Genomic DNA, 12,708 nt, shown 5'->3' with positions numbered 1-12,708 from the left:
ACCACCACAATCAACGTTCTCAAATGTTACCATCAGTTCTTCTACCTGCCAATAAGCCATTTAGAAAACAATAAGAGTCATCAGAATTCATAAGTTGCTCATAGCTTACAAACTTCAGCCTTTCATGGGGACCCCAACAAATCTCTTGCCGAGAATCTCAAATTTTAAGGCCACCACATGTCTTAGTGTCTTGACAATTTTTGCATCATTAACAAAAGAGAGATTTGTCCTCAATTTTTTATTTCATGCAATATAATCTTAAAAAAAAAAAATCCTGTACAAACATATTGGAAGCTCCAGATGGCATTTTGGCAAGAGAATTCACAGCCTAAGTGAAGATCCATTTCCAAACAAATGGAGTTGCAGAACAGGAACTGATTCTCAGAGGCTTAAGTGTCGTGGTTTAGGGAGATACCAGAGATCTCAAAAGAAAATTCTCCAATAAGAAACCACTGCTTTACCAATGGTTGCTAGTGATATCTAGAAGTATTTAGATGGATCACTGCGATCTGCAGCCTGAAAGAGCCTTGCTGAACAAGGTTTGATGGGCACCAGACAGAGTAACTGAAGCAAGGGAAAGTTGGAGAACATGCAGCAGAGCAGGATATAGTGAGCAGTGATAGAAGGTAGAAAGTTGCATTGCCTTCCATGAGGACATCATCCTGCAGTGGGGAGAAGCAGAATCTTGGTTGTCTCACCAGGGAATAAGATTCCCTTCCCAGTTAACAAATGTGCCAGTATTTTTCTCAGAGAGACGGCCCAGGGTGTTGAGAATAGTCTGCAAACTTTGCTCCGTTGTTAGGGGAGGTGATCCCTGTAAAGGAATAGGCAAAGGATGAAGGAAGTTGATAGTGGAAAAAGTCTAAAAGCCTACAGTAGTAATGTCACTGAGAGAATTCAAGGCAGTAGTATAATACGGTGCGATTCCAAGGTGCATTAGCAACAAAACATTCCATTATTAGGCGTGAAATTATAATCGGAGGACATGTTGTGGCCCACCAGTGGCCAGCGGACTTGGACAGTGAGGAGGAACATGGGCCAGTCCTGAAATCTGGGGAAGGTTCTGATGGGTGCTCTGCATCAGAGGCAGAGATGGGGCCAGGGTCTTCTGACAGTTTCCAGCTCCCTTCGAAGTTAGACATCAGTGGGGCAGAAGAGCAGCTGGAGCCTGTTCCCAGTGTACGCATGCACAGAGCTGCCAGAAGGGAACAGTTAAGGAACAAGGGTCGACTCGGGAGTCAAGGCACAGGTGGATGGTGAATGCTCCTTCCCATAGGGAATAAAAGAGGAGCGAAAGGGGAGTGGTGTTTGCAGGAGACAATTAGTTTAATTTATTAGGGTGAAGATTTGTTCCTGACTCCTTACCAAGTGTATTTTCTGCTACAGCATTGTTGCGCTTGGAAACTATTGGCCTGGCAACTCCCCAAGCCCGATAAGCTCTGTGGTTGTAAATCACTCTTGAAAGACTGTTTGCTAGGACTTTGCTGGATGTGAATAAGAATTCACATTAGCCAAATGAAAAGGGGTTTTGTTGGGACGTCTGCTTGGTGATTTTTTTCAAGCCTAGGTCAGAACAGGACAAATCTTGCAGAAGAACTACCAAGTCTTCTGAGGATGACCATTAGCAAGTACCTGTGATGCCCCCATAATTAACAGAACCCCTTATGCATAGTGAAGCAAAATGTTGCTCTTTTTTTTAGAGAGAGAGAATTGTTTTCTTGACAGTATAATAGCAAATATAAGTTATCAGAGGGCCCTGGAAATCTTAAAAAGGGGTCTATTCATCTGGTTGTGAAGATCCTTGTAGAGCATTTAGAGAAGAGACTGTATTTTTGTATTTAATGACTATGGGCCTCACAGTTTAAGGACTGGTAGTTAGGCTGTGTGTAACTGACAAACTAGATGCCAAAATGTGATTTTAATATCGATTGTATCTGCTATTTATTATTTCATTGTAGAAGTTTTAACTGGATACCCCTTGAGTATTTTTATTTGTTCTGGTCTCCGGTTTTTGACTGTAATGAACTTGATTTGATTTGAACATGAGCGGTGGTTTCTATGACATCCCTCTCGCAGAGGCAGTAATGGATTTTGCATGGAATTTTCTGATATTTCCCTTCCAGAACAGCTGTGGAGAAAATGTTTACTTGAGCTAAAGATAAGCTTCTCCTAAATGTGAGAACTGTGATATGATACAAATACGAGGCTGATCTAGGCACTAACTGTTCTGACCCAGCTAGCCAAACACGACAAACCCTCTGAAGTTAAATCAATGATTCCTTTATTAGGAGTGCCAGCAGCTCCAGCAAAAAAGTTTCTTTTTCACAACAAGCTAACAAGTCTATTTGGCAGGGAGATGAATAGTTGTCTGCCACACCTATTCATCTCCACCCCCTGCCTTTTATCCCCAGGGTTAGGATGGGGTTTCGCTAGCAGCACTGGCTCTTTCGTCCCAAGGATCAGCTCACAGATTTCCACGGCGCTCCTGTCCTCTGCCTTCTGTGCATCCACGCGTCAGGCACTGGAACCAGCTGTTCCTCCTCTTCCTCTTCAGCCATCCCTAGACCTGGTGGCTGTTGACTCTCCATCTGAAGCCTGACAGATGGCCCAGGCTCTGCCTCTGTCTCTCTCTCTCTCTCTCTCTCTGTCAACTCCATTCCCTCTTCCCCTTGATGCTGACCTTGACTCCCAAGCCACCTCCTCATCTGATTTGGCTGCCAGAGGGACCGGCAGCAGACAGGCCACAACCAGAGGTGGGATTCTACCAGTTCGCATCTATTCATAGAATCTGTTGTTAACATTCTAAGCAGTTTGGAGAACCGGTTGTTAGAAGAAATGACTGGCCTAATCCTGTAAGGAAGGCAGGAAGGAAACATTCTGGTGTTGCTTACGGAAACTGCCTCTCCGTTAATCCTTATTACATTCTTGGCAGGACTAGACTTCCTGTCTCAGGAATTTCTCTGGAGTTTTTTCCCCCTCCTTTGCTGGCACTTTGCTTGTGTGGAGTGACCATTCAAAGTTAAAGTGGCACTGAAAAAAGTGACTTATAACCATTTTTCACACTTACGACTGTTGCAGCACAGTCATGAGAGGCCAGGAGAGGAGATACATGCCTCGACGTGAGTGATGTTGAGTTGGCCACACCCAGCCAATAATATGAGCACCAAGCCATGTCCACCCAGTCACATGACCACCAAGGCACGTCCACCACCTAAGCCACGGCCACCGAACCTATTGTTAAAAAAATTTGAATCCCACCCCTGGCCACAGCACTAACGTTTGATTATTTGCAATTACAGGCAGTTCTCAACTTACAACAATTTATTTAGTGACCGTTCCAAGTTAAAAGGCACTGAAAAAAGTGACTTATGACTGCTTTTCATATTTACAATCATTGCGGCCTTCCCTGGGTCACATGACCAAAATTCATGAAAGCAGCCATTTCTGTCCGACCTTCTATAGCTTAAGGGTTTTTTTTTTTTTTTGCCTTAGTATAGCTCCAGCTTTATCTGACTCTAAAATTAAGATGATGTCAGTGGAGAAACCATAAAGGCTCACTTTCTTTTTTGATTGCTGTCTGAAATGGTGCGATCCAGGAAAAGTTTCAACATGATCTGGAACTCTTTGGAGCATTACCTTCCCAGTTCAGCCAACTTTATCCTTGTTTTTTGTCCACGGTATAAATGTTTTTCCCCCTCCCTCCTGTTTGCTTACCACTGAACCTGCCATGTCGGTCTGTATCCATCCTGGATGCAACGCAACGCACAAGATCTCATCTTCGGCAAGATGCAAGGACTGGCATTTGGACAGCATATTCAGAGCAGACTGTGAGGGAGAAGGGGAAGGGGAAGATAGAATGAAAAGTTCGTCTGAACGCTCTAAGATGCCGCCTCATTCCATGGTAGCTTCTGTAACTGAAAAGCTGCCTTGGGCAATACGTTGGATACCCCTGGCCTGTGGAAAACCAAAACATTCACCTGTTGGCTTTCATCCCCTCCTCCTCCGTTTTTCCGGATATGTCCCCTAATCTTATTGGTTTGTGATTCAATGTTGATTGACAGAAGGACAAAGAAATTACTCTAAACTTCGGTTGAAAACTACTCAGGGCACGTTCTCTGTCCTTATTTGAAGGAACATGTTCTGGTCTGAAAGCTGATGGCTATCTCAAAGATCATATCTGATAGCGACATCTGGAAGTATTCTCATGCCCAAATACTTGTCTGTCTCTAATGGAATCTGAAGAGCTATCATCATTGTTCATCTGCTCCTCATCAGAAATAATGGGAAATATTAAACCAGGTTTAGGCATTCACCAGTTATGATAGCAATAGCACTTAGACATATACTGCTTTATAGTGCTTCACAGCCAGAGGTGGGTATCCAGCAGGTTTTGACCAGTTCTGGAGAACCGGTAGCGGAAATTTTGAGTAGCTCAGAGAACTGGCAAATATCACCTTTGACTGGCCCTGACCCCATCTATCCCCTGCCTCCCGAGTCCCAGCTAATTGGCTGGCTCTTCTTTGGTTGCCCTGCACAGGAGAACGGAGCTGGAAAGCAGGTTAGTGGGGTGGGGAGGGAATGGGGATTTTGCGCTATCCTTCCCCTGCCACGCCCACTAAGCCACGCCCACAGATCAGGTAATAAAATTTTTTGAACCCCACCACTGTTCACAGCCCTCTCTAAGCCGTTTACAGAGCCAGCCTCTTGCCCCCAACAATCTGGGCCCTCATTTTACCAACCTCGGAAAGATGGAAGGCTGAGTTGACCTAGAGCCTGGTGAGATTCAATCTGCCAAATTGCAGGCAGCTGGCAGTCAGCAGAAGTAGCTTGCAGTACTGCACTCTAACCACTGCGCTACCAATGATGGGAAGATGGATAAGAAAATTCAAGCATGCTCTTCTCATACTTACGATAAAACAAAACTGATCTAGCCATTGTTTGATGATAGACTTATCTGTACCTTACTACAGCGATAAGCAATGATGTGTCCCCACTGCCATTCAAAGATGCTCGAGATGGAACCTGCTTCACTGGAAATGTTGATGATGGCAGCTTTGCTGCAGCTCATGCCTTCCAGGGGAATTTCTTGAGCTGCTTTTCTCAGCAAAGGAAGGAATGCCTGAAGGGTGAAAGGAACAAATGAAGGGCATTCCAACCTTCTGTAAGGAGGGCTGGGACATCTCCCAATCAATACAAATTCCCAATGGACAGGCTCCAGAGACTTGCCAATTACTTGCAACACAACATCAGAATTGTCCTGGAACCCACTTCATATCCCTGTTTCATTCAATACAATTTTCCCATCCGTTGTATATCAATATTCTATTTTTCCCAAATGCCATCAATCTGCTAAACAACTAATTCCCATAACACTGTCAAACTATTTAGTAAGGCTGTTTTACTAGTATTATTCTCATCCTTCCTATTCCCTGTCTCTTCCAACTTATGACTATACAGACCCCTTACATTCCGGACATAAACTGTTTCAACTCCTTCCCTCAAAACGACACTACAGAGCACTGCACACCAGAACAACTAGACACAAGAATAGTTTTTTTCCCCAAAGCCATCACTCTGCTAAACAAATAACTCCCTCAACACTGTTCAACTATTTACAAAGAGTGCACTACGATTGCTGTTAATCTTCTCATCGCTCCTTATCACCCATCCCCTCCCACTTGTGATTGTAGGGCTGTAACTTTGTCACTTGTATCCTTACGATTTATATGGACTGTTTCCTAATATGATTTGATTGCTGATTGTACCTTATGACTATCATTAAGTGTTGTATGTTATGATTCTTGATTCTTAACGAATATATCTTTTCTTTATGTATATACTGAGAGTATTTACACCAAGACAAATTCCTTGTGTGTCCAATCACACTTGGCCAATAAAATATTCTATTCTATTCTATTCTATTCTATTCTATTCTATTCTATTCTATTCTATTCTATTCTATTCTATTCTACTCTGTTCTGTTCTGTTCTATTCTTTTCTGTTCTATTCTATTCTTATTCCGTTCTATTCTATTCTATTCTATTCTATTCTATTCTATTCTATTCTATTCTATTCTATTCTATTCTACTGTACTCTATTCTACTGTACTCCTTAGTCCAGAAAAACAACAACCAAACAAGCCAACATCTGTTGTGTGAAATGCCTGCAACTAAATAGGTTTTCCTTTACCCAAAGAAGAAAGGACCACAAAGTTTCCTTACCTGGACAACTATCATGGGCCCAATCACATTGGTTCTGTAGGTCTCAGCCATGCTCTCGGGTGTTTCAGTCTCCAAGCTGCTCCTATTTAAAATCCCTGCATTATTAATCAGGAGGTTCAATCCAGCCCCTTTTAGATGATCTGTAACTTTGGCTGCAGCAGCCTTAACGGTGGATGGATCAGTTGTGTCTACAAGCAGTCAAAAAAACAAATAAAGGTAGGTTATTCCATATCTGATTTTGCATACTACACAGAGTTCCAATAAATTTACTTCTATTCTGTAGATATTGCATTTTCTTTCTTTCTTTCTTTCTTTCTTTCTTTCTTTCTTTCTTTCTTTCTTTCTTTCTTTCTTTCTTTCTTTCTTTCTTTCTTTCTTTCTTTTATAAAATGACTTTCCTGGGGTTAGTTTTAAGACTGTAGGAACGTGTGAGCCACTGATGGTTTTGAAGTGTGCAAGTCTTCTTCATGAAGCCAGTAAAGACGAGACAATATTTGATGTCGTATGTTTTATTAAACTAGGGGATGGGATAAAGCAAGGCAAGAAATTAGGGAAAAAAAGTACTCCGATGGTGGTGTTCTTCTGACAGAGAAAGTGACAGTAATATTGATTGGATTTCTGTTTTATGGGTAACCTCCAATTTGCAGCTTAGCGTATGATGCAGACCCATCGAATTTTGATTCAGCCAATCAATCAGTATCAAACAAGCATGAGATATATTTGCTATGAGAACCACACCAATTTCTAACACCAAAGTTGTAGAGGGTGATGAAATGCCTGTGGAAGGGTTTAAAAATTTGCAGGATGATGCTGTTAAGGTTTGTTTATTTATTAATTAAATTTATATGCTGCCAATGGACTGCTACAGTGAATGGACTGCTATGAGGGTATGTTTGTATCGTAAATGAAAACATGTCATGGTAAATGTTAAATAGACGCAAGAGGAATTGGAATTAAAATTGCTCAAAGAGATCTCAGTCATCTTAGATATATGCTGATGTCTGGAAGTTAGGAATTCCTTCTTGAACACAATTAATATCTGGTTCCTGCTAAGTATTGAAGATCGTTTCAAGAGGTCATTTCAATTTCAATGAAATTTATTTTCTTGGACACAAGAATCCAGAGATTTTGACTGTAGCCATAACTGTAAAGACGTGTCTGCTCCCTTGGGAAAGACTATGATGGACGTTGGCAAATATTAACATGGAAACCATTATACTCACAAATAATAAGACTGTCTTTTCAATAAATTTGCACGACTGTGAATCGTGTGGACTGTGCACAGTCAGACGGCTGAACAAAGTAAAATCAAAGCTATTGGTGGAGAAAATTGTTGAGCGTTCATTGTCTGAACTTCAAGAAATATATGTCTTTAAGTGCCAGATGCAGTTAAACCACTACTCACCGGATGCACACAAATAATGAAGTTAAACATGTAAGACACATAACACAAAGGGGAATGTCTTTGAGGAAGATATTAAAGCTTTGAACAATCAAAAGACAATGAAGAAGAAAGATCAACAGAAGACAAGGAGGCCAGATCCCCTGACTGATGACCCAAGAAGGACCTTATATGAAAAAGGTGATCCACAAATGAAGTTCATTGTCAAAACTGCCACCGTATGCGCTTGAGCTTTGCATTCTCTAACTGTCAGTCTGCCATGAACTATGGGGAGGGGGGAGTGGGACGAGAGGGGGGAACTACTCACCATACCTTCTAGACATCACCGCTTGGATATTGACCTTCCAATGCACCTGCCTAGTAGCAGAAGGTTTGTTTCTTGGTTGGGTAGCAGATCCAACTGTGTCTGGAATCCATCTGTGTAATTCTGCCAAAACTATCAATTGTAACGAAAGGCCAGGTTTGTCAGTTCTGATGTGGGTGCATGGAATTGATGCTTGATGGAATTGGCATGATCTACTCTGGTGCTAAATTTCAGCATTTTTCCTCCCCCTAAAGAAGGACCAAAGAGATTTGCAGGACACATACCTAGCGTGATGATGATAATTTGCAGGTTTTTAGCAGCCAAATCCTTCAGGTCCTGAAAGAAAGAAAACCTGCAAATTTAGTGCAGTGAGAAAATTGTAAAATTCCCCATTTTGTTGTTATTATTTTGTAATTTACTCTCAACTGGTTCAATACATCAATTATATAAGAAAGTCAACAATATTCATGTAAAATTATTGTCATATTTGTTTTTAAAATGTAAAACACTCTGGGACCATGGTTGAAACAAGTAGCTGGTTTCAACCCTTTCTAATCCTTCGACAAAATGATTACTTAACCGAATACTTCATATTCCTAGACTTTTTAAATACATTTTTAATTATTTTTAATTGTTACAAACAACTCATTGTGTGAACAGTGTGGTCCCAGAATGTTTTACATTTTAAAAACAAATATGACAATAATTTTACATGAATACTGTTGACTTTCTTATATAATTTTGTATTAATACATTTTATCAATCTTAATTTTAATCCTTCAATATCCCCATATACTATTTTGTGTCAATCTCTACCTTCTTAAAATCCCTTCTTTTGTTATAAATTCTGTACTACTCATCATATCTGCCATATTTAACTTATAAATATACAACCTTAGTAAGGATCTACTAACCAATTGATTGGAGAAATTAAGCTCACCGCTATTTAAACATATTTTAAAAGTGACATTTTAAATATAACCAGTCTTCACTTAACAAACTCTTGTGTTTCTTTATCTCCATCGTGCCTAATTCAACCATGCCAGCATTATTACCACCTAGGAGACAAACAAATGTCCATGAAAGAAAGAAAAATCTTTGTTCTTCTCATCTAGGACTGAAGGCACCCCAGGTCTCACCTGAGCATGGGGTCCATCTGGGTCCCGGCAAGTGGCAAAGATCCATTTTGGGGGGTTGCTCTTGCCTATCAGATGCCAGATCAGCTGCAAGCCAAGTCCACGATTGGAGCCGGTCACCAGAACGCTACGCGGATTCAGCTGTTCCATTTCTCCTGACACTGAAGGCCAAAAAACAAACTTTTGTGCACTTCCTTCGATCTTGTTGCAATTCAGCTTGTTCCCAGTCCATCCAGCCAATTATGCAAGGTGCTTGGCTCCTGTTGGGAAGGAAATAAAACTTCTGAAGGAAATATAAAAGGAGGGATTTGGCAAACACCTACAATATTTAATTGATTCTTGTTGCAGGGATTTTGCTCTCTGATTAGCTGCTTCTCCTCTGTTGTTTTCTACGTGAATGTTCTTTTATTCAAATAATATGTACTCTGTCTTCAAACAACTTAGCTGATCCAGCCAGCCCAAGACAGGTCTAGCCTGAAAATCTTAATAGTTACGCTTTATGGATTCAGATGGTGTATTATTTATAGAGCCTCTTTAGATGGCAACTGGATCCAACTGGTGGTGGTGTCTAACTGCTGCATTAAGGTACAGATGAGCCTAGGAACAAAGAAGGAATCAATTCTATTGCTTTCATTAATATGAAATTTTTACAATTACCTTCCTACCATAACTGGTTAATGTTAATTTTGAAAAGTTTATTTCAATATTCAATGGCTACAACTTAAGAACATTTAATATGTTAGTTGGTTCCCTTCCATTGTTTCATTCCTTCCAAACTGCTAAGAGCCAGTTGGTTCATGTCTCTTCAGATTCCAGATCATTTAGTATTTGGGTGTGTTGGAGTACCTCTACGTGTGCTACCAAGCACAAGGTTTGGGGAAATCATGAGATTCCCCAACAGAACAGCTTTCTCCAAATAAGGATTAGAACATTCGTTGAATAGATCTAGCGAAGTTTTGAATAGGTATCTTCCAGTTTCTGGTAATCAACATGGAATCGCAACCAACAGATTGAGAGGAAGTGAAATAACTTGGAAGAGATTGAGAGATGTAGACCCACATTCCTACCAGTATGACATGAATATTCTGCTTTATTGGCCTTAATGTTCAGCTTATTTCTCAGCTACAACAGCCACCTTTAAACTGGCTGGAATCTCAAAGCACTCAGATCAAGCATTTACTTATCTTCTCCACCCATCTCTCCTTCCCAGTCTGCTCTGAATATACTCACTTAATGCCAGCCAATGATTTTTCTGCCAAACATGAGACTTTATATATTGTGTTGCATCCTGGATGGGTGCAGACTGATGTGGGAAGGTAAGGAAACTGGAGAAAAGAAAAACCCTAAATTTTATACGGCAGGAAAACTAATGGGAAACATTAGATTCGGAATGGAACATTTTGGAAAACTAGAGTGACCTAGAATTCTAGAACTCAGGTTGAAACAGGAGGTGTTTGGAAGACACACTCAACCACAAAATAGTCCGGTGATTCTGTAAACTCCAAGAGGTTCTCTTAATATGCGGTGGGAAATTCCCTAAAATTGGACCAACTGGGTCAACAGTGGTGATAATGTAAGCATTGTTCTGGTGGTCATCTCAGATGTTAATGAACAGGATTTTCTTTTCTGAAACCAAGTTGATGTTACCTTAGATTTTCAATTTGTGGTTAGAGTTTTAATTCTAGATACAACACTATGTTTGTATTAGTTTTGAATCTGCCGCACATTTAATAGATGTTTAATGTAGCCTAAACAATTGGCTGTATAAACATTTTTCTTCTACACAATAATCACCTAGTACCCTTAATAGGCAGTTTTATCTAATTGATTCTTTTTCCTTCTCCAAAAGCACTTCAGCTTAAGAGCAACTATGACTTAATGAAAACCTGTGATGACCCAAAGGGGCATGGCACAAAGGAACACAGTCACATAAGTAAGAAGTGTCCCTTTAGTACCTCCAACTTTGCCCCCCTGTGTCCAGGTTACCTTCGGCCGGAGAAAAAACTCTCCCAAGAACAGTCTTTAAGTGGAGGAAATTCAGTCCGAAAACAAAGTACATACAAACTGTAAATAAAAATCCAACAAACCATGTTGCGGTAATTAACTTGACAGGGCAGGAGAAGGAATTGCAGACTTGAAAGGCCAGCAAAACACACACAATTGGGAAGATGCCAGGAACCCTGATAAGCCTCAACAATACCAGATAATTCACAATTTGCTCTCAACAGTTTGCTGTGCGTAATTTCCTTTTTTAAACACCTTGTTCCCGGCTGCAGCTAATGAAGGGAATCAGGGCCCTTTCCTCCCCTGTAAGCCACACAACTCATGTTGCTCCCTTCTCCATTCCTCTCTGCATGCCCTAGGTGGGCCTGGGTCTTCCTCCGAATTCCCTCTCCCTTGCTCTATCTCTCCCCTGCTCTGCCCAGCCAGACTTTGCCCTTCTCCAGTGTCTTCCACAGTCAACGGAGCCACACTCCCACTCCCTGTCAGCTGCTTGGCCTCCCCTTCTGAATCAGATTCCAAGGCATGACAAAACGTTTTGTATCTAATATTTTTAATTGTGCTATGTACACAAGGACAATAACTAAATAACAGATACTTAACTGTTTTACATACTTTACCTATGTAATCACACATACATGTGTATTTGTTATTCATTTATATTTACGCAGTTATTATGAGATACTATGAAGTTGCACAGAGAAACTTTTTTCCCCCTCTTTCATAAAGAAAAGTATCAGACACAGTAAAGAACAACAAGATCAGTGGCTTCTGGGCTTTCATAAACTTCTGATATAAGCTTCTGCAATACTCACAATGTCAGGCATGCCCTTCCAAATCTGAATACATACTTGGTTTGAGAACAATGTGTCTATGCCTGCTCTTAATGCATAGATAAGATAGAGTTTATCTTCTATCCTCCAAAGTAAATTAATCCAATTAATTCAAATAATTGAATTAAATATGAGCCAACAGTGTGTAGCAGCGGCCAAAACAGCCAATGCAGTCCTAAGTTACATTAACAGAGGGATACAATCGAGATCAAGTGAGGTACTAATACCACTCTATATAAAGCCTTAGTAAGACCACACCTAGAATACTGCACCCAATTTTGGTCACCACCCTATAAAAAAGATGCTGAGACTCTAGAAAGAGTGCAAAGAGCAACCAGGGTGATTTAGGGGACTCGAGGCTGAAACGTATGATGAACGGTTGCAGGAACCGGGCATGGCTAGTCTAGAGAAGAGAAGGACCAGGGGAGACATGATAGCAGTCTTCCAATATTAGATATTTGAGGGGCTGCCACAGAGAGGAGGGTTTTTTCCAAAGTACCTGAAGGCCAGACAAGGAATAATGGATGGAAACTGATTAAGGAGAGATTCAACCTGGAATTAAGGAGAAATTTTCTGACAGTGAGAACAATCAAACAAAGGAACAGCTTGCTTTCAGAACAGTGGTGGGATTCAATTTTTTTTACTCCCAGTTCTGTGGGTGTGGCTTGGTGGGCAAAATGTGGCTTGGTATTCATGGCTTTGTGGGCATGACAGGGGAAGGATACTGCAAAATCCCATTCCCTCCCCACCCCACTAACCTGCTTTCCAGCTCCGTTCTCCTGTGCAGGGCAACCAAAGAAAACCCAGCCGA

At 40.9% G+C, this 12,708-nt stretch overlaps 1 protein-coding gene across 1 annotated transcript; it reads right to left on the bottom strand.

The window, feature by feature from the left end:
- Positions 1-223: 223 nt before the first annotated feature.
- Positions 224-9,557, bottom strand: LOC113448323 (uncharacterized). The gene is made up of 6 exons (XM_026718973.2): positions 9,067-9,557; positions 8,212-8,263; positions 6,222-6,409; positions 4,961-5,119; positions 3,715-3,825; positions 224-814 (listed from the first exon to the last, which is right to left on the bottom strand). Exons 1-6 carry the CDS (start codon positions 9,211-9,213, stop codon positions 695-697), a joined length of 777 nt encoding a protein of 258 aa, XP_026574758.2. The 5' UTR covers positions 9,214-9,557; the 3' UTR covers positions 224-694.
- Between the last annotated feature and the right edge of the window lie 3,151 nt (positions 9,558-12,708).

Source organism: Pseudonaja textilis, chromosome 11 (genome assembly GCF_049901715.1).
Source record: "Pseudonaja textilis isolate UNSWEBS1 chromosome 11, rPseTex1.2, whole genome shotgun sequence".
In the NCBI taxonomy this organism is placed as follows: Eukaryota; Metazoa; Chordata; class Lepidosauria; order Squamata; family Elapidae; genus Pseudonaja; species Pseudonaja textilis.
Note: the sequence above shows the minus strand (reverse complement) of the source record. Positions and strands in the feature narration are given on the sequence as shown.